Raw genomic sequence first — 23194 nt, forward strand, 5'->3', positions numbered from 1 at the left:
CTGACGGGCGTACCTGAGACGGCTGCCAGGAATTCAGTCTTAGTTCTGTGTGATGCTTGTCCATAGGAGGGCCCTTCCTGACTTCTCCTCCAGCAGCCCTTGGTGCGCAGTATTTGGTGTGCTCCACATTTCTTCTGGGGGGAACCTCCAAGCTATCTCCTTCATGTCAGGTCAGGATTTCAGTGGTCTTAGTAAGTGTGAGCACCCTGGCTTCAGCGGGAGCTGGGAGCAGGAGGAGTGCAGGTGACCAACTGCAAGTCATCAGTGGACTTTCCTAGGCTTGGTATTTGCTTTTGTGGAGCTGAGCTCCATGGATAAACAGTGAGTCAGAGCAGCTTTGCCCAGTTAAAGTACTGTTTCTTTGTTTGTCCTAACATTGAGATGGAGTCTGGATGACACAAGATTTGCATTGCCACGTCTTGCTGAAAATGCAGTGCCCTCCTCTAAGTCCAAGCAGCCACTTCATCTCACACACCTTTATCTGTGGTCTGGGAGCCAGGCTGCTTGTCTTGAAGTACCACTTTGGTGTTCCTGATCGCAGCTAGGCGCCGTCGTCTCTGTGCCCAGCGCCTGTCTGGTGCTTTGTTCCATGTTTTCCCAAGCCAGGCCCAACTCCTTTTGCCAAGCCCCACGGGGTGAAGGGAGACCACTGAAAAGAAGAGCCCAGTCAGCATCTCTCAAGTGCTGGTGGCTGGCTGAGAGCCCAGCATCCCCAGCCTGGTGTGTGCAAGTGAGTCCTGCCTGCAGACCCCAGCCCCAGCTGAGCTGCTCTGCAACTCAGAAAGAAGTGTTCCACCCTCATTCTTCCCAGCAGATAAAGGTTCCTGGGTAGCTGCCTCTAGATTAGATCCCCCTGGCAGCATCAGAGCAAACATGCTGCAGAAGAGGAATTGGCACTGATACGCCATGTGAGGTCCAGCAGTTCTCTCTGTAGCATAGATGAGGGCCTGGGGGCAAGGAGAGTCTCAAGGCTGTGTTTAATGTCCATCTCGCTCTATGACCTTTGTTACTTATTTCATGCCCAGCACAACTCAGAGTTGGTGTCTCACAGCCTCTGTCTCCCTTGTTGGAGTTCAGCAGCCACTGGGACAGAGTGTGTAAGGTGCCATAAAGCCCCAATTTTTTTCCAGTGTCAGTGTCCTAGTTTGGACATCATTGTGGCCAAGGTTTCCCAGCTGCTCTTGGTTGTACTGGGTGCTGTGCCTGTACTGGGTGTACTGTGCTGGTGCTGTTCCCTGGGTTGGGCAGTACTGCTGTTGCTGGAGCTCTGACTCCTGTCATGATTTCCCCAGCAGATGAAGAGTGCTAGCTCCTAGATGTTCTCCTGTCCTATCCTGGCTTGCTGACTGTGTCCAGATCTCTTGCTTTGAGAGCCCTTTGCTGATGTCTGCTGTTGTTGAAGAACAATTGACTTCTTTCCTCTTCCTGCTGTGGCTGCCGAATCTCTTCTCAGCATGGAGTCATAAAGGGAGCTCAGTTCTGCCTGCTGCAGGGTTGTGATTACATTGACCTTTGTTGCTTGCCTGTGCTGTGGGTCCTTTGTAGGCCAACCCTGCAAGGCAGCTTCTACCCTAGGAGAGCTATAGGGAAGGTGAGGAAAAAGTGAGAAAATCCCCAGCCTGCAAACTGCAAACACTTGAAGCTGCAGTCTTCCTTACAGACCTTTGTGAAGAATCAACCTTTATTATAGGAAAGGTGCAGGTGTCAGGATTTGGAGTAGATTCTCCTGTTGTAGGAGCAACACTAAGAGGCTGCTTGTGCTGCAGGTCATGCAGCATCCTGGGTGCTTGTGCCTCAGTGCCCATAAGGGAAGAGGTTTCCCTAGGCATCCTAGTTTTACATCCTGCGTGTTTTCTGCTGGATGAGAGAGACAGGCTAGTGAGCCCTTCAGTGCTAGTGCCAGTCTTTCTCACCTCCTGATGTGAAGGGGGGGTTTCTGTGTGCTGCTAAGCGTCATCTCCAGGAAGGCTGCTCTAAGCAGCCCATGCACCCACTTTGCATCAATTCAGGGATGGTGGCAGGGTTTCAATTTTCCTGGGTCTCAATGGAGTACTTGCTGAGAGAAGGACATGAAGCTCTTCTGAAGTACCATCCAAAAGAGAATGCCCCATCACTGTGCATGCTGAGTGTGGTGTGTTAAGTGCTCAGGGCAGGAGGACTGGGCATGAGAGCAATTTACCCCAAATAACATCTGAGTGAACAGCTTGCATGCTGCAGAGTAAGGAGGAGGGATATTTCCAGGTCAGATGCAGTAGGTGTTCTACCAGCCCCTGGTGAGGAATTGGCTGTGGAGCCCTTAGAGGCAGGTTGGACAACTGAGAGATGTTTCTTACTGCTGCTTGGTGATTTCCACGACCAGTGGTTTCTGTGGTGGGAAATGCTGATCATACTGTATAGGTAAGCGATTGCAGTCATGACCAGTGAACAAAATTCCCGTGTCTTTGAGCACTGTGATGCAAAGAGGTAAAAGACTCCTGTCATGCAGAAGTGAGGAGGAGGAAACAGTCAATGTGACCTTGAGAAACTAGCTCAAAAACCTGGTTTTATTACACACATACATTTTGCTCAAGAGGAAAAGCTGGGTGTGGGTGAAAATACCCAGTCTGTGACAAACAGATATGGGGTATAAGGGAAGGCAAATATGTTATGTTCCCCTGTGCACGTAGAGAAACAAGAAGCTTTGAGATGAGCTTAAGATGAACAAACGAAAAAGGGAGAGGTGCAAAGCTGCTAAAAATGTGTACTTGTGCAAAATGGCCACGATGGCATTTGGTCACTTCAGAAACTGAAGGGAGCATGGAAAATTTCAGAGTAAATAAAGGATTGGCAAGGACTCCTTGGTCCATGTTTCAGCCAAGCTAGATGTCATGCACCTAAACACTGTGAACACTAAGTAAGGGCTTAACATGCACTGTTATGTTCTCCTTAACAGTGCTCGGAAGCCAAAGTGGTACTTGTACAGTAAAGATCCTATATGAATAGACACTCTCACCTAAAAAATGAAGTATGGAAGAGCCAACCAGGGTGGGGTGGTCCCACAGGTGTATTGTGAGGAAGGTGCAGACCATGTACAGGCAGCTTAAGCGCTGGTAATAGACATGCAGGAGATAGCCAAGAAGGCAGTCCCTGAGGATCAGCCCATGTGCTCCTAGGTCCACAGACCAGAAAGTGGAAAACCACTGGTGTTAAGAAGTGGTGGAGTCTCCATCCTTGGGTTTAGTAAATGTCCATTGGGAACTGGTGGAGTTGCTGCTTCTGGGGTGTTGGGTAATAGGTGAGGAAGCCCTGTTTTCTGGGACTTACTCCCAACCAGGGCTTGGTTGCCATATGGCCACTGCTCTGTAGAATATATAGCGTGAAGTCCAGCACCTCGTCAGTCTCACCACTCAATCTATTTATGTTGTGTTTGCCGTATCACTACCAGCATATGCCTACAGGAAACATGGGGAGCCAAACAGAAAGTGATATTTCTTTATAAAGTACAAGCTGGCAGGCAAACTTGATTTCTTTCCAGTAGATTTACAGCCCAGGAGCTTGAAGGGAAAATGACAGATATATTTGGAACCAAGGTGTTTCATTCAGTGAGTCATGAAACCTAACACTCAAAATTTTAATGTGAATCGGGTTGGCTGTGATGCTGCCGTGCAGACTGAGAGCTGATTGATATGGAGAGCTGTTGGATAGGTTTGGGCTGCTTCTTGATGGAAGAGGAGGAGATGGGCTCTTGTTGTGGGCTAGGGTGAGACACATGGATGGGACCCTGGGGATGTCCATGTGGCTTTGAGACTCCATAGTGTTTGTCAGGAGGCAAAGCAAATGGGGTTGGTGCTGGGTACTGTGGCTGTGTTTGTTCCTTATAGCCAGATGGAGGTGGTTGGACTGTCTTCTTGGCAGCAGAGCTGCAGCATAGCATGGTGCTGCACTGTTCCACCAAACCTCCCTGGAGGGGAAGGGGATGGAGACACCATCAGTCCTTCCCTGACAGCCAGAACAGGGATGGACACCACTTGCCCAGGAGCACCTAGTACAATGGGATGTGAAAACTGAGGCAGGAGGGCAACAAGGTGCGATGTGGGAGAAAAACACAGAGCCAGAGCAACCAAAAAGTCTTTGAGGCTGAAGGCAGATTAGCCAGGAGAGATGAACCAGGATGAACTGTAGCATACTAGGGTTTCAAGCTGTGGTACAGCCCTCTTGGCATGGAACATTATGTTCAGGGCACCATATGACTTGAAAGGACTACCCCCAGATTGGAGGGAATTGCTGTAGAAGAGGCATAATAAAGACTGAGCTGCCTGGAGCTAAATCCGTATCGCTTGGTAAGGCTGGCAGTTTCCAGTGGGTAAAGGCAGCATATGAAGGGTTTTGCTGATGTTCAAAGGGAAGGTTTTGTGATTGATTATCCTGGGGGATCTTGAAAGGGTCAGAGGCATGAAATGGACAGGTTCCCTGACCTTCATGGAATATAGCCCCCAAAACCTTTTCCCCTTATTGAAAATCATGAATTGGAAAATAACCTTCAAGAAAGAAGTGAGATGTCAAGGGAAGATGGTCAAGGACAAAATGCTGCAATAAAATGGCTTGGTTTCCCCTCAAACTTGAAGATTTCCCTGATGCTGGGATTAGCCAGCTTGTGGAGTGGTTTTTCCCAGGGAAGGGCATCTTTCAAACAACCCCATTGCAAGTCTTTGAAACAAAGGAGCAGCCTGGTACTGAGCTCCAGGAAGTAACTAGGAGTCTCTAACTCTTCAGTGTCCCTTCAGGATCACCCTCTAGCAGGTTCAGGACAGAGTTCCTGGAGGAGTTCCACTCCTCCTTTCAGGTGGGGGAAAGCAAGCCATGCTTCCTTCCTGTTTGCTCATTCGGTTTTCTCTGTAGGCCTCAGTTGCCTTTAGGAGAAAATCTAATCCTGGTTTCTCATAGATCTGGAGGCTCCCTGCTGTTACACTCTATCCCTGTAGTTACAGTTAGATTACAGTTCCATCCCTGCCAGGCACTTGTGTGGTTGGCTGTGCTTCCAGCTGCGCTGGGAGCAGGACCAGCAGGATGGACACAGCCAGCAGTACACAAGCTGCTGCAAAGCAGTGCTCTGAGCAGCGTGGGGCCAGGGGCTGGCTCTGACAGCGACAGTACCTGCCAACCCACGGGCTGGCAAAAAGGTGTGCTGCCCTTTGCTGGCACATATTTGAGGCTTGGTGCAAAGCCAGCTGGACCTAGGACCCAGGACAAGGGTGTACTTCATCTTTGCTTTGAAGAAGCCGAGCCTGCCAGATCAAAGCTTTGGAGGCCTGGTGTCTGCCTGGCTAGCTCATACAATGATGAAGCATGCAGGGAGCTTTGTAGAAGGAGATGGAGAGCAGGGAGCTTTGTAGAAGGAGATGGAGAGGAGGCAGAGGGATGCAGGGCTTTGGCAGGTCCTCCTCCTTTCTGGTGATACAGGACTGATCCCTGTTGTATGCTTGTCAGTGCTTTGCCCAGGCTTATTTGAAATGCATTGGTAGCACATTTACTTCTTGATGCTTTTCCCCTTGGCCTGCAGATCGTGTTCCTCCTTGATGCACCCAGCATGTCAGCATTTCTCCAGCCCTCAGCTGCCTGAAGGCCCCATACCAGGTCTGAAGCATGGTGCAGGGCAGCTTTCCCACCACTCTGTCTGCAGCAAGAGTGGTTTTTACCTCTTTGTTTCGCTGTTGTACTCTGGGAAAGGCTTTCAGCTAATTTGCTGACCCCTTCTTCCTATCTCTCCTGAGGCTTTTCCCTGCTTTGTTCTCCAAGGGTCAGCCTGTTCTTGTGATCTGTTCATGGCTGCAGGCGGTTGGCACAGAGCTCTCTCTGCTGGGCTTCACTGGCAAGGTGTAGGTAACATAACGGGGTTATGTTTGGAGGGTGAACAGGTTTCCTCGGTTTTGAGCACTGGCTGCTGTATGAGGGTCCCCAGTGCCCAGTGCAGGCAGGTCTCTGCTGCACTGGCAGAGGGTGATGCACCGTTCAGGCTCGAGCCCCTGGCATCATGGCACAGACCCCCTGTGGTGCTTGGGTGACCAAGGGCACCCCAGAGGAGCAGGTCTGCAAGGTACAGGCCATGTCCCCAGCACACTCTGGGGCCAGGAACCAAAATGCACCTCACCTCCCTGAACACTGAATCCTAGAGATTTAGCACATTTGGAGTTGGTTTTGTTTTGTTGGTTTCATTTAATCTGGAAATCTTTTATGTTGTAATCCCAAGCCTGCTGGTATCCAGGCAGGTATCCTGCCTGTCTCTGTGCCTCCGCTCTGTTGTGAGGCTTTCACCTTTCCATAAAGGAGTGTATGTGTACCAGAGCACAGTCTCGCTGTACTAATTACAGATGGGTTATTAACATTTACCGGTGAGAAAACAAACGAACATAGCTTGTGTGCTGACATCACGCTTCCTGCAAGTGCAGGCCCATGCTTTATTGATTTACATTTTTCTGCAGGCATTTCTCAGGTCACCTCCTCATGACATCAGTGGCATGGCTGGAAGAATGCAGCTAGACACTTGCCCGTGTTAGCTCATCTGTCTGCCTGTAAGCCGGCTGTACAGCTTCTGCATCATTCCTGCATGAGTCCCAGCAGAATGCTTTCTCTTTCTTCTTTCCCTGGTGTCAGGGGTTTGGCAGAGGATGCAAACACTGGGCATGAGGGGCAAAGAGCTGGTGAGAACAGGAAATGCTGCGTTTGGAGGGGCCTGCAGTGCTATTTTTATTGTGTGCCTAAGCTATGCTGTGCCATGGCAGAGTTCAGAGTGGGGAAGGCAGCCTCCTCAATGGGTGCCTCCTGTTACCCTGCCCTGCAAGAGCCCCTCAGGCCTCTGCTAGACTGGAGGATGATTCTGTGAGCATCCTGATGCACACCCTGCAGGCTGACACACAGCCATGGAAGAGCCAAGGCATGTCCTCCTAGCCTTCTTAGCCTCATGCCGCTGCCTTCCCTCTTCCCCTTTGCAACGGATGGATGAGAGCTTGCAGGCTTGCTTGGCTTCCACATGGGTGCTCATCCAAGAGGAAAAACCCAGCAAGATGTCATGACCTGCAGACCAAGGACAAAGGCGAGGAGGAGGAGAGCCCCTGCCTTGGCAAGCCCTCTAGAGAAGCAGTTCCCAGCACTGCGTTTACACAGGGCTTAGTGGGTGGGAGCTGGTGCCCTGCAGCACTCAGTGGGATGTGCTTTAGGGACTTCAACTAGGAAGCAGGATGCTTCTGCTCCTGACATGGAAACATGGGACAGCATGGACATGCCATCCTACTGGGTGTGTGGGGTAGGGAGCAGGTTTCTCTGGGGATGGGGAAGCAGGGGGACTGCCATTCCTCCCTCCCCCCTTCCCACTGCTCACAGAGAAGTGGATGGAGTCCGGAACTGCTGAATAAGAGCTGAAAATGCTTTTTGGCAGGTTCTTCTATGCTGTCTTTGCAGTTTTGAGGAAGTCAGCATTAAATGCACGTAGTGCAGGAGGGGAAGACTTTGGGGCTTGCATGGGACCTGGTTTGATGTCCTGGTCTTAGTGCCTCTGGCCCCACTGTGTGCTCTGGTGGAAAGCTGTGTTAATGGTCAGGAAAGGGCTTGGACACCACAGGCTGGTTCCCATAGCCCCATCCATTGCAACAGCCTCCCACCAATTGCCTGAGCCTTGGCTCTTTGTGCTTGTACTGATGTTAGCATCCCAGCCCAGGCAGAGCCATGCTCCCTCTGTCCTACAGCACACCAGGGGAAGGAGGGACCAGGAAAGGCACCTTTTAACCATATCCCTGCAAGCTTTCCCAGCCCTCCCACACCCCTGAAGCACTTCTGTCTCCATGGGGAGCCCCTTCTTGTGCTTACCAGCCTGGTGGGAGCTTGCATACCAGAGGATGGTGCTGACTGCCACTGTGCCACCTGGCTGGGCTGATGAAAAGGCAGTGTAAGCCTTGGGCACATGCCCCAGCTTTTCCATTACTGGGTGTTCTGGTTGGGTTGCTGGAGAAGCTAAGAAAACTTATCTCCATTCCCTTCTAGGCCATCATCTAGGCTTCAGGGGAAAAAACTACATCTCTGGAACCTGTCTCTGTGAAATGTGGCTTAAATTACCCATAGGCTTGCAAAGTTCATCTTGAACATATAATGGTTTATATGAATAATGATTATGGTAGGCTCATGGGCAATGTGAGCATGTGAGCCTCATTTTTGTAGAAAGACTACCAGAAAATGGGTCTATAAAACATGCAGGAATGAGGTAAAACAGTTTGCTCTCTGCAGAGGAAAATCATACCTCCCTGATCTGTTGCAAGTCTTTCAGTACTTCTGTAAGATAGTAGGTAATATTCAGGCAGCTTGTATAACTGGCTTGGGTATTCAGAAAACCTCTGAAATCCTTCACAAAAGACTGTTAAGAAAACTGCCAACTGGAAGAGATGCATATTCATGGATCAAAAATTGGCTGAGGGTCCACCAACAAAGCCTAGGAATGAACAACTTCAGTGTGACAAGAGTGGAGGGATGAGGTTTGTGGTTAATGATCCAGAAAAGATAATGTGCAGCAAGGTGCCTAAAGTCTGCCAACACCCTGGAGTTGTTGAGGTCTGTTAGGATGAAGTGCCACCTTGTGAAGTGGTGTGAGGCAGGGAGAAAGTGGGTCCTTAGAAGTGTGCAGCCAGGTGTATTGGAAGGAATGATTTGTTCTGGGACAACACTGGCTTCTAAATTACTGTGGCTACTCAGGGCAGCAGCATTGCAGGCTGGTTGGAGATACTCGTCCTCAATGTGCAGAGGTGCCATTGGAGAAGTAAATCATGCTCGACTGCACAAGGAGTAGTGTAAGGAGAGATGCTGAGAGCATCAGGATGCTGTTCTGGCAGCCAAGGTCATTTTCCTACTCAGGATATTGTATGCGGTTCTGGTCACCTTTCCATAGGGTCAAAAGAGAGGATATATTTGGGGTATGTGGTGAGAGTGGTTAGAGCTGGAAGAGACTTTGTGTCATGGGAAAGAGAAGGCATTTAATAGTAGTGAGCTTAAGTCTAGAAAAAGCAAAGGCTTTTATTCTTTAGCTTCTCTCACTATGCAAGGAGAGCTGAAGGCTGGGCAGTTGCAGTAGGGTCATAGTCTTTTATTCAATATCTGGAACTCGTTGCTGCAAGATACCATATATAACCTAAAAGTTTGCAAGATTCCCCAAAAGAGGAATGAGAGGTAATTTCTCTTTGCAGTGAGTCCATCTAGGCTGGCACTTGGGAATAAAACCAGAGGGATATAAGCATCCACACTCCAAAGCATGTGACTTCCCTTTGCTGAGTTTCATCCCATCATTTCTTCTCGTCTCTCCCCTGGAGCTTCCAAGTTTCTTGTTAATTCAGCCAGGGTGAATTATCCTGCCTGGCTTCCCAGTTGTTTCCCAACTGTGATCTCATGGCTTGGCTTTCTTTTATACTCCCATTTTCTGCTCCCAGGAGCCCCACTCCAGCTCTATACCTGTGACTATCTTTACAAGCTGATTGGTGGCTTTTCCAATTTGGCTGACCCCCCTCAATGCCTGTACCCAGCTGGGCCTTTGCTTGTTGTGTTGCCCTTTATCGCTGGTGCTTCAGCTGGTTTCCAGCTGTGCATCCATACCAGCTGAGCTGGGAGGCCTCACTTGGAAGCAGAGCTCTTCATGACAATGCAGTGAACGATTTGGTGCCCATTATTCAGCCAGTGCTGTGTTGCGATGCTGATAAATCTCTGCAGCCAGGCAGGAAATTGCCAGGATGTAGCCGTGAGCTGGAGGGAAGAGCCCTGTGCCCTCCCTGCCAATGTAACCATCCAACACAGAGCTGCAAGGGCTGGTGGCAGGGGGCATCTCTGGGACATGTGTGAAGCCAGCACAGGGCAGTGGTGGTGGTGGCTTTCTCATGCTTTGAGCAAGTGATGGCTCTTTTGCCCGTCCCACAAGGATAACATTTCTGGGCTTGGGTAAGCAGCACCTGAGCATTGCCCAGAAGTGATGTTATGCCATCTAGCCTTCCTATGTGTTACACATAGTAGTGAAGGATTTGGGATGGTTCGTCGATGCTGGGTAAGAGGAGAGATTCAGAGATCAGCAGCCTGGGTAGGTGGTCTTATCTGTTATCAGTGCTTCCTTTTGCAGCTGATGAGAATTTTCTCTCCCTGTTACACAAAGTGGTTGTGTTTTTGCTGTCAGTTTATTATTTCTGTATCATCCCAGTGATGCTCAATTTTCATTTATCCATTGCTAGCATAGTCTTGTCTGTGTTTTCCATGGAGCTGCTCTGCACAGGAGAAAGCTCTCTCCATGTCCAAGCAGTGACATTGCAGTGGTGCTGACCCAAACCCACCTGCAGGTCTTGTAGCAATCTGAGGTGCACCAAAATAAGTATTTGACAGGCTAAACCTCCTCTCCACCCTCTGTGTGGTGGCATCTCAATGCATCCAAGTCAGAGGAAAGAAAGAAAACAAGCAGGAGGTGTAACTAGCCCCTGATGGGTGCCCTGGGACCTGGGGGCTGAGGCCTGCAATGAGCAGAAGGTGGTGAGTCAGCCTAATAAAGTTAATGGCACGCAGACAGGCAAAGGAAATTGTGGGATCATGATGCAGCAACTGTCCCATAGCAGTTTGTTTCCATCATCCAGATGTGACTTCATCCCCGCACCACCCCACCCCTTTGTTCTTTCCTGTACCTGAACATTCTCTCTGCTGAGGTGGAGGGGATGACACACCATCTCCCAGGAAGGGTAGCAGTCTGAGAGAAGGAGATGCACCTAAAGGGCATGAAAGTGGGGGAGCAAGAAAGGGAGCTTAGGAACTGTGTGTGGTGGGACCACAGCTGCTGAAGAACCTGGGCTTTTCCAGCACCCTCACATTCGGTAGGTTTCTCCAGATGAACTGTCCCTGGACACTGGTGCCCATGGAAATCCTGTAGGGCAGAGGAGGCCTCAGGTAGCAGGCAAGGCAGGCCCCAAACTCCAGCAGTTGTTGTTCAGCTGCTGTGCTTCTAACCATGCCTTTCTCTTCTTTCCCCAGGGAAGACGATGAAGCTGTAGAGATGCTTCCCTACGTGATTGCCACCCTCGGCTCGGCGGGGGCCACCTGCAAAACCTCCACATGCAACAACAGCACCAAGGACTACTGCTACAGTGCCCGGATCCGCAGCACTGTGCTGCAGGGGCTGCCCTTCGGAGGGGTGCCCACTGTCCTAGCCCTTGATTTTATGTGCTTTCTCGTAAGTACCTACTGTTGCTTCAGCACCTTCTTCCATGATTAGCCATGAAGGGAGGTCTTTAATGTTGAGGGCCCCAAATGCCATCCATTACTTCGCTGCTGGCTTACTTGGCTACTGGCTGACTCTGTGGCCCTGATCATGGCCCTGATTATGTCCCTTACCTACTGTGGGCTTAGCCACTATTGACTTAACTCAAATACTACCACACTGAGCCCATGGAAGGTTTTGCAAATTTTCCTAAGGACATGGGTCAGATTAGGTGAGTCCCACATCCCAAACCTCCTGCTTATGGTCTCAGGTCCCTGCAGCTTTACCCACCCAGAGGCTTTGCTTGTTCCTCCTTAGAAACTGCAGGACCACAGATACTGTAGGAATAATCTCGCTTCTCTGGGACCTGAGGGGCCTTTTGATCCTGTGGCTAACTTAGCTACTGTGTTGCACCCTGGACCTCTGCCTGCCACAGCCATCCAGATAGTCTGATTTTAACAGCCCTGGGGAAATTGTGCTGTCCCATGATCCCAGTGTGCTGTTAGCTGAGCAGTTCTGTCGCCTCCTACCCTGCCTGTTCCTGTGGCTCTGCACAGAGTTGGACAATGCCTCATCTCACAGCTCTTCCTTTGCTCTCTTCTAGGCACTGTTGTTTGTCTTTTCAATTTTGCGTAAAGTTGCTTGGGACTATGGACGCCTGGCCCTGGTGACTGATGCTGACAGGTAAGCATGGGAGAAGGGCATGCATGGTACCCTTCTTTCTGTGGGGCAGAAAGGATAAATACCGCTGCATGTGCTGGGGGCAGCTGGGGAGGAGAGGCAAGCATCCCCTGAGCTCCAGGAACAGGAAAAATCCTCACTTACTGGCTTTTTTGCTACAGCATCCTTCTCCCAACACAGGGAGTGGCTACTGGCTCCATGTAACTTATGGTCCCTACAGTGACAGTTGCAAGAGCCCTTACAGAGGAACAGCAGATGGAAGGCAGAAAGAGAGGAAAAAGGTCAAAGGAAGAGTGAGGGCTGCCACAGTGAAGGCTTTGTTAAGCCTCTGAAGGTATCTTTGATTCTGCTGGGTGCCATTCTCATTAAAAGCACTTTCAGGTGGTAGGTTGCATTTCCAGGTGCAGTACTGCTGTGCTAATGTGAGTTTAGCTTGCATCTTAAGTGCTGATGAATCGGTCTGGGTATGGATCCTTCCTACCCAATGCATTTTTGAGCTATAGTGTCTGTTGGCAAAAGCTAGGGACCATTAGGGATGGCAGCTCCACAGCAGAATGAGATGCTGTGGTTGTTTTTGCTGGCAGCAGTAGGAAGGACAGTGATTATTTTCTTTCACTGCAGAACAAGGAACTCTCCTGGATTAAGCCAGAAGGGATGTGCAGGTAGTCTGCCCCTCTCCAGGGGTAGTTTGCTGTGCCTGTGGTGCTTTGTCACGTGCTAGAGGCAAAATGCAGCTTCTGAAGGCTGGCTGTGGTAGATGGTTCTTCCCTTTGAATCAGCTCCATGAGCTCATTGCACCCGAAGGCTCAGATGGGGCTGAGCTCCAACTTCTTTGGTTCCTTGGCAGTACAGATTCAAGCAAGCTGCTCTTTAGGCACTCTGTGCACAACAGTGCAAAGAGTTGTTTTCTTCCAGCAGCAAACCAGGAGCTCTTCTAGTTTAAATAAGTGGTCCTGGATGGCATTAGATAAGCAGCTGTGTCCCTGTGGCTCCTCGGACCCTCCTTTTCTGGCCTGGCTGGGGGAATCAGCAATGTAGGGACATCGGGGGAAAAAGAGGAGAAGGTAATAGCTGTATGAGGGCAGCAACTCCTCAGGGTAAAGCTTTCTGGGCCTACATGAAAGCTTAGGTCATGTAAGTGCTTACTGTTGGTCACATGATGCACAGGTCTGGACTTAGGTGGTCTTTTTCTGATGCTTGAGGTGATGCTTGAGTACCTTTGGTGCAAGGGAGTGGGAGCAGTGGCTGTAGGCAGAAAGGCTGAGGGATGCCAACTCTCTGGTGAGGGACAGCTGGTAAGTGTATGGTGTGGTAAGAGTTGTGGATTACCAGGACCAAGATCCCAGGGAGGACCTCCTGCTGCTTGACCCATGTGTAGGGTGGGATGAGCATTTGGGGAGGGTAGCATGCAAGTGTGTTGGCTGCCTGGCTGGGGAGTAAAGGCATGGAAAGGGAGCTTAGACGACAGCTGAGCAGCCCTGGCAGGGTGTCCTGCCTGGCCTTGTCCCTCAGGGACTCCCTGGGGCACCTATGGTGTGGAGCCAGGCTAGCTTCCCTTTAGCTGGCAGCAAAGCACTCTGCCCGCAAGCTGTTGGGGGCTCTGGGTTGTTGTGATTTGGGGTGATACTGGGCTCTGGAAGCAAGGTCTTCTCCAGTCTGACCATCAGCCGGTGTCTCTCCCCCAGGACAGTGTGGAGCCGTGCTGGGTGCATAGCTCCTTGTGACAGAGGAGACCCAGCACCTGCTCCTAGGGTTGTAACCTCTCCCTTTCTGTTTCTGTGCCCCCAGGCGCCGACGCTGGCAGACGGAGCGAGAGGAGCGGGAATAGTATGTTGTTTTCTCAGGGTCTCGTTTCTTCTCTCTTGCTTTCTCTCTTTCTCTCTCTTTCTCTCTCCTGTTCTCTTGCAGTTTTCTGTCTTGCTTCTGAACTAATCTAAGTGGCTGGGAGTTTGGGCTTGGATTTGTGCCTTTCAGTGGATTCACACTCTTTCCCTTCCCTTTGCGTCAGCCACTGCCACAGCTGGATGCGCCCTGTTTTTTCCCTGTAGTCTTTAAACACTTGCAAGGGCAGCAGTGCCAAGGAGCTCCCTGTCCTGACCGAAGTGGAGGTTGCCACATCGTATGTCCTGCTCTATCACCTCCAGCTGTCCTGCCTTATGATGGAGAAAATAAACCCAATTGAGCCCACAGCACGCTTGGTCACATCCTTTGCCTGATCCTTCTTGTGCCAGGGTGCCACGAGGACTGCTCCCACACTGGCTGCAAGGGCAGATGGATGCACAGAGAGGATCCGGTTGGCAGTTGCAAGACTTACAGCTTTTTTTTCTTTACCTCATGAGGCTGCTGGGACCAGGGCAAGTGCTGGCCCTCGTCTCTTGCCACATGACCCCAACTGGCAGCACACCCAGCAGGGCAGCAGCACTTTTGTCCTTTCTCGCTCCCCCTGCAGGAGCAAACTTTTTGTCTCAGCACTGCTGAGAGCATCCTCCAGCACCATGGCCTGGCATTGCCCGTTAAACCTTGCCATGGACCCTCTCTCCCTGCTCTTCCCTCTTGCTGCTTTTATGGCTAAGAAAAGAGCATCCCTTATGCCTCACCAATTGGCTGGGTGGTACACACCACAGAGGAGACAGTCAGCTGGTGTTGCAGAGCCTGCGAGGTCACTCCAGCCAGGCTGACACAAGTCTAAGGCCAAGGCAGCAAGCTGTAGCCTCACTTCTCATACTCCAACCACTTCCAAAGCAGGGGCCTGCCACTGCTACTGCCTTGAGAGGGTACAGGGGTGCTCCTATTTTTGTAGCTGCTCCTTGCCCCCAAAGGAGCAGAGCAGTTGGAGTTACAAAAATAGAGATGGTGGTACCTGTGGTACATGGCATAGAGGGGACCCCTTGTTCATGCTTGAGTGCTTCACTAGTGTTTTGCTCTGCTTCAGGTGTGTCTGGCAACTTTTCCTTGCTAACACCTTGTGAGGGAAGTAAGGCAGAGTTAGCAGAACCATCATGCTATGAGGTTTTTGCAGGGGGGGCACCTCAGTTATCCTTGTGAGTGCTTGTTTCTCTCCAGGAGGCCACTTCCTCCTGCTCCTATTCTTCATCTGAACTTGCTCTTGCTTCTCCCCTTCCCCCCAAAAAACCTACTGCTTGAGCTGGGACAGTGTTGGTAGCCAGAAACTTCCAAAAGCCTGTGGAGCTCAGAGAGGAAACCTTGTCCTGGCTGTGCTCCTCCAAGGCTGGTGGCACTTTCCCATCCCAGCCGTGCTCTTTGCTGGGGCTCAGGGACACATGTATGCCACCTTGTGCTCCCAGCCCTTGAATGTGCAGCATCGCTCTTGGTGCAAAAGGGTATGTTTGTCTGGTGTGTCCACTTGCCAGTTCTCAAGCAAGGGCCCTTGTCCTGTCCGTTGCCAGGGCTTGTGATAGCCATCAGCACTCAAATGGTGACTCAGTGTATCAGGAATTCGTGGCAACCTACCCACACCTCTGTGTAAAGGCAATGTTCACAGAGCCCTGTGGGGCTTGCCACCTGCACAGCCACCTCCTGCCTCATGCTGTAGCAAGCCCTTTCTATGGCATGCCTGGCCTCCCATCCTGGAGCCTGTGATTCCCTTGGCCTGAAGCTAGCCATGCCTGGACCCTGTCCTTCTCCTTCACTGGTGGGGCGGGCAGCAGGTAGGGTCCCACCTTAATCTTCTCATGGTTTAGGGCAGCCTTGCTGCCATCCACTTGCTTTGTTAAGTGCTTTGCTTTAAAAAGCCTCCAGCTAGGTGCAGCTACCATTGGAGCTCCCTCTTCAGCTTCTCATCTTTGGCATCTTCTGTCTTCTTAGCACTGCAGGTCATCCTCATTGTCTCTGCATCCCTGCAAATGGAGCTGAGTTAGCCTGGTCATCTCATAACATGGCACTCAGTTCTTCCCTCCAGTGCTGCTTCTGCTCTGCGCTTTGCTTTTCCAGTACTGAGGAGCCAAAAGCACACCATGTCATCATGCTGGGCTCTCCTCGGGGCTTCAGACAGCAGAAATTTGCCCTTCCTCCCTGCGCCCAGCTTCAGGCCCTCTGGAGCTGAAGGTCCAAGAGCTTGGTTGAAACTTAGGCTGTCCCTCCAGCAGAGCAGGGCATTGGGCTGCACAGTTGCAAGGCTGCACACCACTGTTGAATCTGCACTGCTGTAGTCCCATGACCTTCAGCTGATTTCTTCTCCATTACTTCCAGCTAGGGACTCAGCAGGTGCTGCTGTGCTCTGACAGAGGCTGTGCGTCCCATGCTCTTTCCTTCAGCAAGGTTGTGAGGGTATTTTGCTCGTTCTCATTCCCATAGTGTCATCCACCTTGTCTCTAGCACTTGTCTTTCAGCTGCTTCTCTGGGTTCTTGTCCATCTGATCCTCCTTGAACCTTTACTGGTTACAGGGAGATCATGTTTTCGTCTGGTTTTATCCTTTGCTTCTAACCTTCAGATCAGCCATATCTCTTCTTGCACCTCCATGGTCCCAGCCTGCTGTTGTTATCTTGCAAGTGCTATTTAAATTAGGTCTGATCATTTTCCTGTCTCATTTGCCAGCTGCCTTCTGTTTCCATTCATAGCGGGGGCTGTTGTCTGCCTTGGTTGATTCTGCTGCAGGTTCTTCTTGTAGGACCCTGCCTGTGCGTGGAATAGAGCGGTCTGGGATATTCATCTCTCTTGCTTTCCTGTCCTTTCACTTCTAGCTGTCTGCCCTGCTCATGCTGGAGGGATTTCCAGGCAGGAGGCTCAGCTGAGGCTGTAGAGCAGGTTGGGCTCCAGCCACCCACTGGGGCTCAGCTGCGTTCCTCTTCCTTCTGGGTTTCCCTGTGCTGAAGGTGTGGAGAGCTGGTCTAGCAGGATCGAGCTCACCAGACTCCCAACCTTTCTCTTCCCCAAGGCAAGTGTGGAGCTGCTGCCAGCGCCTCTCAGGAGCTCTGGGGCTGCCGCCTTGTGGCCGCACTAGAGCTGGAGGAACTGCGGCTCCCTCTGGTTCCCCTTCCTCTCCTCGACAAACTCTGTGCTTAACAGACCTCGTCTGTCCTTCATGGCAGGCGCTGCCAGCCCCTCCTCACAAGTGCTGCTGCGTGTAACACAAGTGCCTCGCAGAAGGTGCTGATCGAGTAGCATCCGTGGCCAAGCCTGTGGGTCTGCAAGGCTCAGGGTGCTGTCTGAGGAGGGGTCTCTGTTTACTGCTATCTCTGATCTTGCATCTCTCCATCTCAACCGGAGCAAACTGACCTGAATTAACCTCTGGGTCAGTCTTCTGGGTGCTCTTGGTTCCTGGCCAGGCTGCCTCCTCACGTCTCCTAACTTTCTCCCTCACCTCCCGCTTGTCATTTTAGCGTAGCCTCCGCCCTGCATTCTGACAACCATGACCGCTATGAGCGCCTCACCTCCGTCTCCAGCTCTGTGGACTTCGACCAGAGGGACAACGTGAGTAGCAGCAAGAGTCAAACACCTTGCCTTGATATGGCCAGGAGCCCAGAGCTTGTCTGAACCAAGGACTCTTCAGAAGAAACACAGTTTGCCTGTCCCCAGGCATTAAGTCCCACACCTTGTAGTGTGTGAGTGTGGTGTAGACCTCAGGGTGACATAACTGTGGCTTCTAGACATGTGCTTAAATAAGTAGGCTGTACATAACTGTGGCTTTAACGGACATCTGTCCAACATGTTGTCTCAGCATGGCAAACAATACTTGCCAGCTTCTCTTCACACTGCTGGCTACTACTGTTTTCCTCTCTAAAGGGGAGGCAGAGTTCAGTAGAATAACAGGGGTGATGGATGGGTGGTGAAGCACCCAGGAAATATTCCTCCCCCAGGTGTCCTTTGAGGAGCACTGGCTTGGCCCAGCTTTCCCAGTCCCCACAGAGCTCTTCTTGTTCAGAAAGATGGCTAAAGTAGTGCATTTTCTAGGTGCCCACAGAGCCCATGGGTTGCCTGGGAGGTTGGACAGCCACATGGCAGAGTCCAGCCTGTGTTGTGCCCCATGGAGTAGCACAGTCGTCTTCATCTTGGCCTCTCCATGGCTCTGCATGTCTGGGTGTTCATGGTCTGCCCTCCAAGTCTCTGGAGGTGCATGGACACCAGTGTGGTCCCAAGCCTTTGGAGGAGGGAGTGGGGATAAGGGAACACAGAATGATGTGAGCTCCTCCTGTATTCTTTCTGCACAGGGTTTCTGCTCCTGGCTGACAGCCATCTTCAGGATAAAGTAAGTGGCCCAGGACCTGCAAAGGGGACCCACATGGGGAAGAAGGAAAGGCATGGCAGGCCCTTGGAGCACCCAGTGCAGTACAGCTCTGTGAAGTGGCTGCCCTTGCTGCAGCCTCCTCTAGTGAAGAACACAAGCAAAGTGTGTCCTCTGGAGAGGACAAGCAAAGATGGGACTAGATAAAGAGTCCTGAAGCCGAAACTAAGGTCACATAGTGGGTCTGTGACAGAGAAGGGCACCAAGCCCAGGTCTCCCCTGCTCCTCTCCCTGGGACTCTTAGGGGCACTGCTATCCAAGGAATTGCTACGAAGGGGGAGCTGGGTGATGCAGGGAGACATCCCCAGCCTGATGATGCTCAGGCATAGTCTCCCAAGTACTTCTTAGCTTCAGATCACTGTGGGACAGTATCTCAGCAGGGGAGGCAAGGTCCACCAGAAGGTGTGTGCTGGGGTTTGCACGTGTCCAGCTGCCTGTCCTGGGGGGGGCTGAAGGCCTGGCACATGGGGAGTGGGGCTGCAGTAATAGTTGAATGGACAGGTTTCTGCCCAGGCTGGTTCGTGGGTGAGTGCTAGGCTCCCTACCACAGGGCCTGGTCACAGATGTGTATGGAAGGACCAGGGGTGCTGTGTGGGCTCACCAGGAGGGCAGCCATGCCCTTGTGCTTTTCTCCATCCAGCACTTGAGGGAATGTGAAAGATTGAGGGTGTTTCTCTCCCTGGCAGGGATGACGAGATCCGGGACAAGTGTGGGGGTGATGCGGTCCACTACCTGTCCTTCCAGAGGCACATCATCGGGCTGCTGGTGGCTGTGGGTGTGCTCTCCGTGGGCATCGTGTTACCTGTCAACTTCTCAGGGGATCTGCTAGGTGAGAGCAGGGAGGTTTTGCTGGGCTTGGGGACCTGCTTTCAGCACCATGGCCCAGACCACTGGAGAGCAGTGGAGGGCAGGACAGGACTAACACAGACAATCCCTCACTGCTGTTTCGCTTTGAGTGTGGTGCATCCAGAGGGTCATCCTGGGCAGCCTGGGTTTTAGGGTGTTCTGCAGGTGACATTCCTGCAGTAGCCCACCCTAGTGGTGCTCTGTGCCACTCTGTGTAACTGAATGTGCTTGTGTCTGCCTCTTTCTCCCTAGAAAACAACGCCTACAGCTTTGGGAGGACAACTATTGCTAACCTGAATTCTGGGTATGTGTGGGCAGGGGTGGGATAGGTAATTGAGGCCCTTGGGGGGCATTTTGTAAATGCTTATTTGTTGCAGAGCCTCACCTCTTTGAAGGTTGTATTTCTGCCCTCACTCTGAGGCTAGTGATTGTAGGGCATGTGGTTGTAGGGCATGTGGCCATGCTGGTTACACTGCTCATGGCCCCAGCACCTTCAGGGCCTGACCAGCCATACGTAGACCTGTAGTGGTAACCTTCCATTGACCTTTGTGGTCTCCCTTGTGACAGGAATAACCTGCTGTGGCTGCACACATCTTTTGCCTTCCTGTACCTGCTGCTGACAGTGTACAGCATGCGCCGGCACACCTCCAAGATGCGCTACAAAGAGGATGACTTGGTGAGCAGGATCTGGTCACTCTCCCAGCCATATTTTCCCATGCCCTTCTGTCAAGGTAGCCTTGACGAGAGTGCCGAGCACCCCATTTCCCACAGCAATTTGGGACATTCTTGTTTTGACTGCTCTTTTATTCTGCCTGGCCAAAGGCAGATCTCCAGAGCGGCAGCCCTGACTGCCTGTGGGGAAACAGGAGACATCTGTGCTGGGTGAATGTGGGGGGGAACTCGTGTCTTCCTTGGGATTTTCTCTAGCTGCTTTTGCTGCCTTCTTAAGGGTACCCCTTGTTTCTGTTCAGGCAGCTGCAGTGTAAGACCTTAGGCTGTTGGTCTGCAGCACATCAGGATGCAGGATGCCAGCGGCTTGTGGAAGCATAGGGGAAGGGAGATCCCTGGGTGCTAAAAGTGATGGGGCTGCATTTTCCTGTCACTGACTCAGGCCTTGGAGGGTTTTGCTGCCATGTGGTCTTTCATGCCATCCACACCTGCCTGCCCTCTCTTTTTTTTTTTCCCTTCCTTTCTTCATTCCAGGTTAAGAGAACTCTCTTCATTAATGGGATCTCAAAATATGCTGAGCCAGAGAAGATCAAGAAGCATTTTGAGTAAGTCTCCCTGTATCCCTAATTAAAGGCTATTCTTTAACAGTGATGTTATTTGGGGTAGTGCTACTGTGACCTAGAATGGCAGTAATATACTGAGAGCAGAAAGAGGTGAATACTTTTATTGTGGGCATCTTGCTGTTATTTTTCTGCACATCTTATCTGAATGTGCAGTTTCCTTAGTATTATGCCTTGGGATATGCCCACCTATCTCTGGCAGAACCATACTGATCAGTGTGCTAAGTAGTGGACAGGGCATATCCTGAGATACAGTCGAGTTCAGAGGTGAGATGCAGGCAGGAGATGCTCAAGCAGTGACTGTGGGATGTTGTGCTGCTGCTTCTGCCATGATCACAGTCCTTGCAGAAAAGTATATTTTTAACAATAAAATTAAATTCCTCTCCTGTCAGGACCTCAGTGAATGCAGTCAGGGCCATGTTTAGAAGGGACACATTTAGAAGTGCCATGGGGAGAGGAGAAATGTTTTGTACCTTTTGGGAACCCTTCTGCCTCTTCCCAATCCCAAACCCTGTGGTCCATGAAGGCAGAGGGGGTGTGGGGTTAGAGGGGTTCTTCGCTGCCAGAGGGTGAAAGTCCAAAGAGATATCTTGTGCTAGAGCCCAGAGGATGTAGTGTTTGTCCTAGGTGTTGCCTCTTCTGTAAGGGACAGAGCCTGCAGGCTCCCCTGCTGTCCCCAGCAAACTCTTGCTATGCATCGTGATGCTCAGCCCCAGGGCAGGACCGAAGCCCTGGGTGCATGGGGTTTGCTTGAGGATACAGCCTTTGGTGCCAGGTGATGAGCTGGTGCTTCCATCTGCAGGGAGGCCTACGCCAACTGCACTGTCCTGGAGGCCCGTCCCTGCTACGACGTGGCCCGGCTGATGTTCCTGGATGCAGAGAGGTAATGCCTGGTTTGGGAGAGGAGGCAGGGTGGGCCGGTGCCACAGGAGCTTTTCTGAGCCACCCTGTTTCTTTCTCTCCTTCCTTCTCCTCCGCTTTCTGGTTTCAGGAAGAAAGCAGAGCGTGGCCGAATCTACTTCACCAACCTGCAGAGCAAGGAGAACACCCCATCCATGATCAACCCCAAGCCCTGTGGCCACCTGTGTTGCTGTGTCATCAGAGGCTGTGAGGAGGTGGGGGAAGAGCTGAGGTGTTGGGTGGGAGGGCACACGGGAGCTTGGGTCTCTGATCTGACCTTTGTTCCCCTGCCCAGGTGGAGGCCATCGAGTACTATACCAAGCTGGAGGAGAAACTCAAAGATGACTACAAGCGGGAGAAGGAGAAGGTGAATGAAAAGCCTCTGGGGATGGCCTTTGTCACCTTCCACAATGAGACCATCACAGCCATGTGAGTGCAGAGTCCTGTTCTCCACAGGAAGATGACCTGTCCCATTTCTCGCCTTAAATCAGGGGAATGCCAGCACTAAGGCATTCTCCTCGGTTTGTCCCTGCCAGCCCTTTGTTGTCAGCATCTCCCTCTTTCTCTTCTCCAGAATCCTCAAAGATTTCAATGCTTGTAAGTGCCAGGGCTGTGCATGCCGTGGGGAGCCCAGGGCCTCCTCCTGCAGCGAGTCCCTCCACGTCTCCAACTGGACCGTCAGCTATGCCCCTGACCCACAGAACATCTATTGGTGAGCAGTTCTGTGGGGCTCAGTGGGCCCTGCTAAGGGGAGAGGGGTGCACGCTCTCTGTCTCCCTCCCCACCTGCTCCTCTGGTAACTGAATGAGTTGGTCTTGCTGAAGCCCAGCCTGGCTGAGCTAGCAATCTGATCTGACTTGGAAGGGGAAAGCCTTGGGCTGGTGCCTGAAGTGCTGTTCCTGCAGGCTGGGCTGTGGTGTGTATGTGGGGCTCTCGACCTGCCCTTCTCCCCCATGCAGCCATCCTGATGCCCTCCTTCCCCTTTCCCAGGGAACACCTCTCTATCCGGGGCTTCATCTGGTGGATCCGCTGCCTCGTGATCAATGTGGTCCTCTTCATCCTTCTCTTTTTCCTCACCACCCCTGCTATCATCATCACCACTATGGACAAGTTCAATGTCACCAAGCCTGTGGAGTACCTCAATGTAAGGCCTTCAGAGACATGTGCAGGATGGGTAGCATGAGAACCACCCCTATGACCTGCAAGGCTGGGGATAGGGAGAGAAATTGGCCAGGCTGCAGTGGCAGCTGCTGTGCTGGGCCATCAGTGTCAGCAAAGGCAGCAGTACCTACGGCTGGTGCAGAAGCTGACACACCATGTAACACATGGTCTCTTCTCTGCCATTGCAGAATCCTATCATCACCCAGTTCTTCCCCACCCTGTTGCTGTGGTGCTTCTCTGCTCTGCTGCCCACCATTGTGTATTACTCTGCATTCTTTGAAGCGCACTGGACCAGGTAAGGACAGCCAGCGCCTGCTCTGAGTCACACCAGCATGCTGCCCGGCCACTAGACATTATCACTGACGTAAAGCTCCTGCTGGATCCTTCTGCTTGACCTTCTGTTTTCCACTCCAGCCATGGTGTTACATTGCACTTCTTCGACACCTGGGGTCTACCATAGACAGCTGTTCTGACAGTCTTTAGCTGCTGTTGTGCAGCATGGTTGTCTGAGCAGAGCTTAACATAGGTCTACAAGAAGACGAAAGCTGGCAGGAGTTGAGGCTGTTTACTGGTGGCAAATGCTAGTAGCAAGGGAAGTCTTGGCTCTGGTGGGCGGGCAGGAGTGGTGTGCCTGTGCCCATGTGTAAGTCATAGCTTTTCCAAGGGAAAGATCACCTTATTTGCTGTGGCTTCTGGACATAGGGAAGGTATTTGAAGCAAAGAGCATTAAGAATGTGCTGGTTGTGATGCACGTTCCCCACAGGACATGCGATGTAAGCTTTGCTCTCTGCTCTGTGTTGCAAAAGCTGGTGGGGAGGATGTGACCACATCAAGAG

General features: G+C 51.6%; 1 protein-coding gene across 4 annotated transcripts in view; it reads left to right on the forward strand.

Annotated features, from left to right (window-relative positions):
• Positions 1 to 23194, forward strand: part of TMEM63B (transmembrane protein 63B) — a 45403-nt gene that overhangs the window by 16156 nt on the left and 6053 nt on the right. For 3 of the 4 annotated variants that reach the window (XM_062629635.1, XM_062629636.1, XM_062629633.1), the window contains exons 2-16: positions 11014 to 11212; positions 11844 to 11923; positions 13709 to 13747; positions 17261 to 17351; positions 18089 to 18126; positions 18849 to 18991; positions 19261 to 19312; positions 19576 to 19684; positions 20212 to 20282; positions 21100 to 21180; positions 21289 to 21412; positions 21493 to 21626; positions 21772 to 21909; positions 22188 to 22341; positions 22547 to 22653. In XM_062629635.1, coding sequence (XP_062485619.1) covers positions 11036 to 11212; positions 11844 to 11923; positions 13709 to 13747; positions 17261 to 17351; positions 18089 to 18126; positions 18849 to 18991; positions 19261 to 19312; positions 19576 to 19684; positions 20212 to 20282; positions 21100 to 21180; positions 21289 to 21412; positions 21493 to 21626; positions 21772 to 21909; positions 22188 to 22341; positions 22547 to 22653 — 1538 coding nt within the window. In that variant the 5' untranslated portion in view covers positions 11014 to 11035. The remainder of the gene's footprint in view (positions 1 to 11013; positions 11213 to 11843; positions 11924 to 13708; positions 13748 to 17260; positions 17352 to 18088; positions 18127 to 18848; positions 18992 to 19260; positions 19313 to 19575; positions 19685 to 20211; positions 20283 to 21099; positions 21181 to 21288; positions 21413 to 21492; positions 21627 to 21771; positions 21910 to 22187; positions 22342 to 22546; positions 22654 to 23194) is intronic. The other variant, XM_062629634.1, reaches the window with a different exon arrangement.

This window comes from Pezoporus occidentalis, unplaced genomic scaffold (assembly GCF_034315485.1).
Source record: "Pezoporus occidentalis ecotype Australia unplaced genomic scaffold, CSIRO_AGI_Poc_V1 ctg34, whole genome shotgun sequence".
In the NCBI taxonomy this organism is placed as follows: Eukaryota; Metazoa; Chordata; class Aves; order Psittaciformes; family Psittacidae; genus Pezoporus; species Pezoporus occidentalis.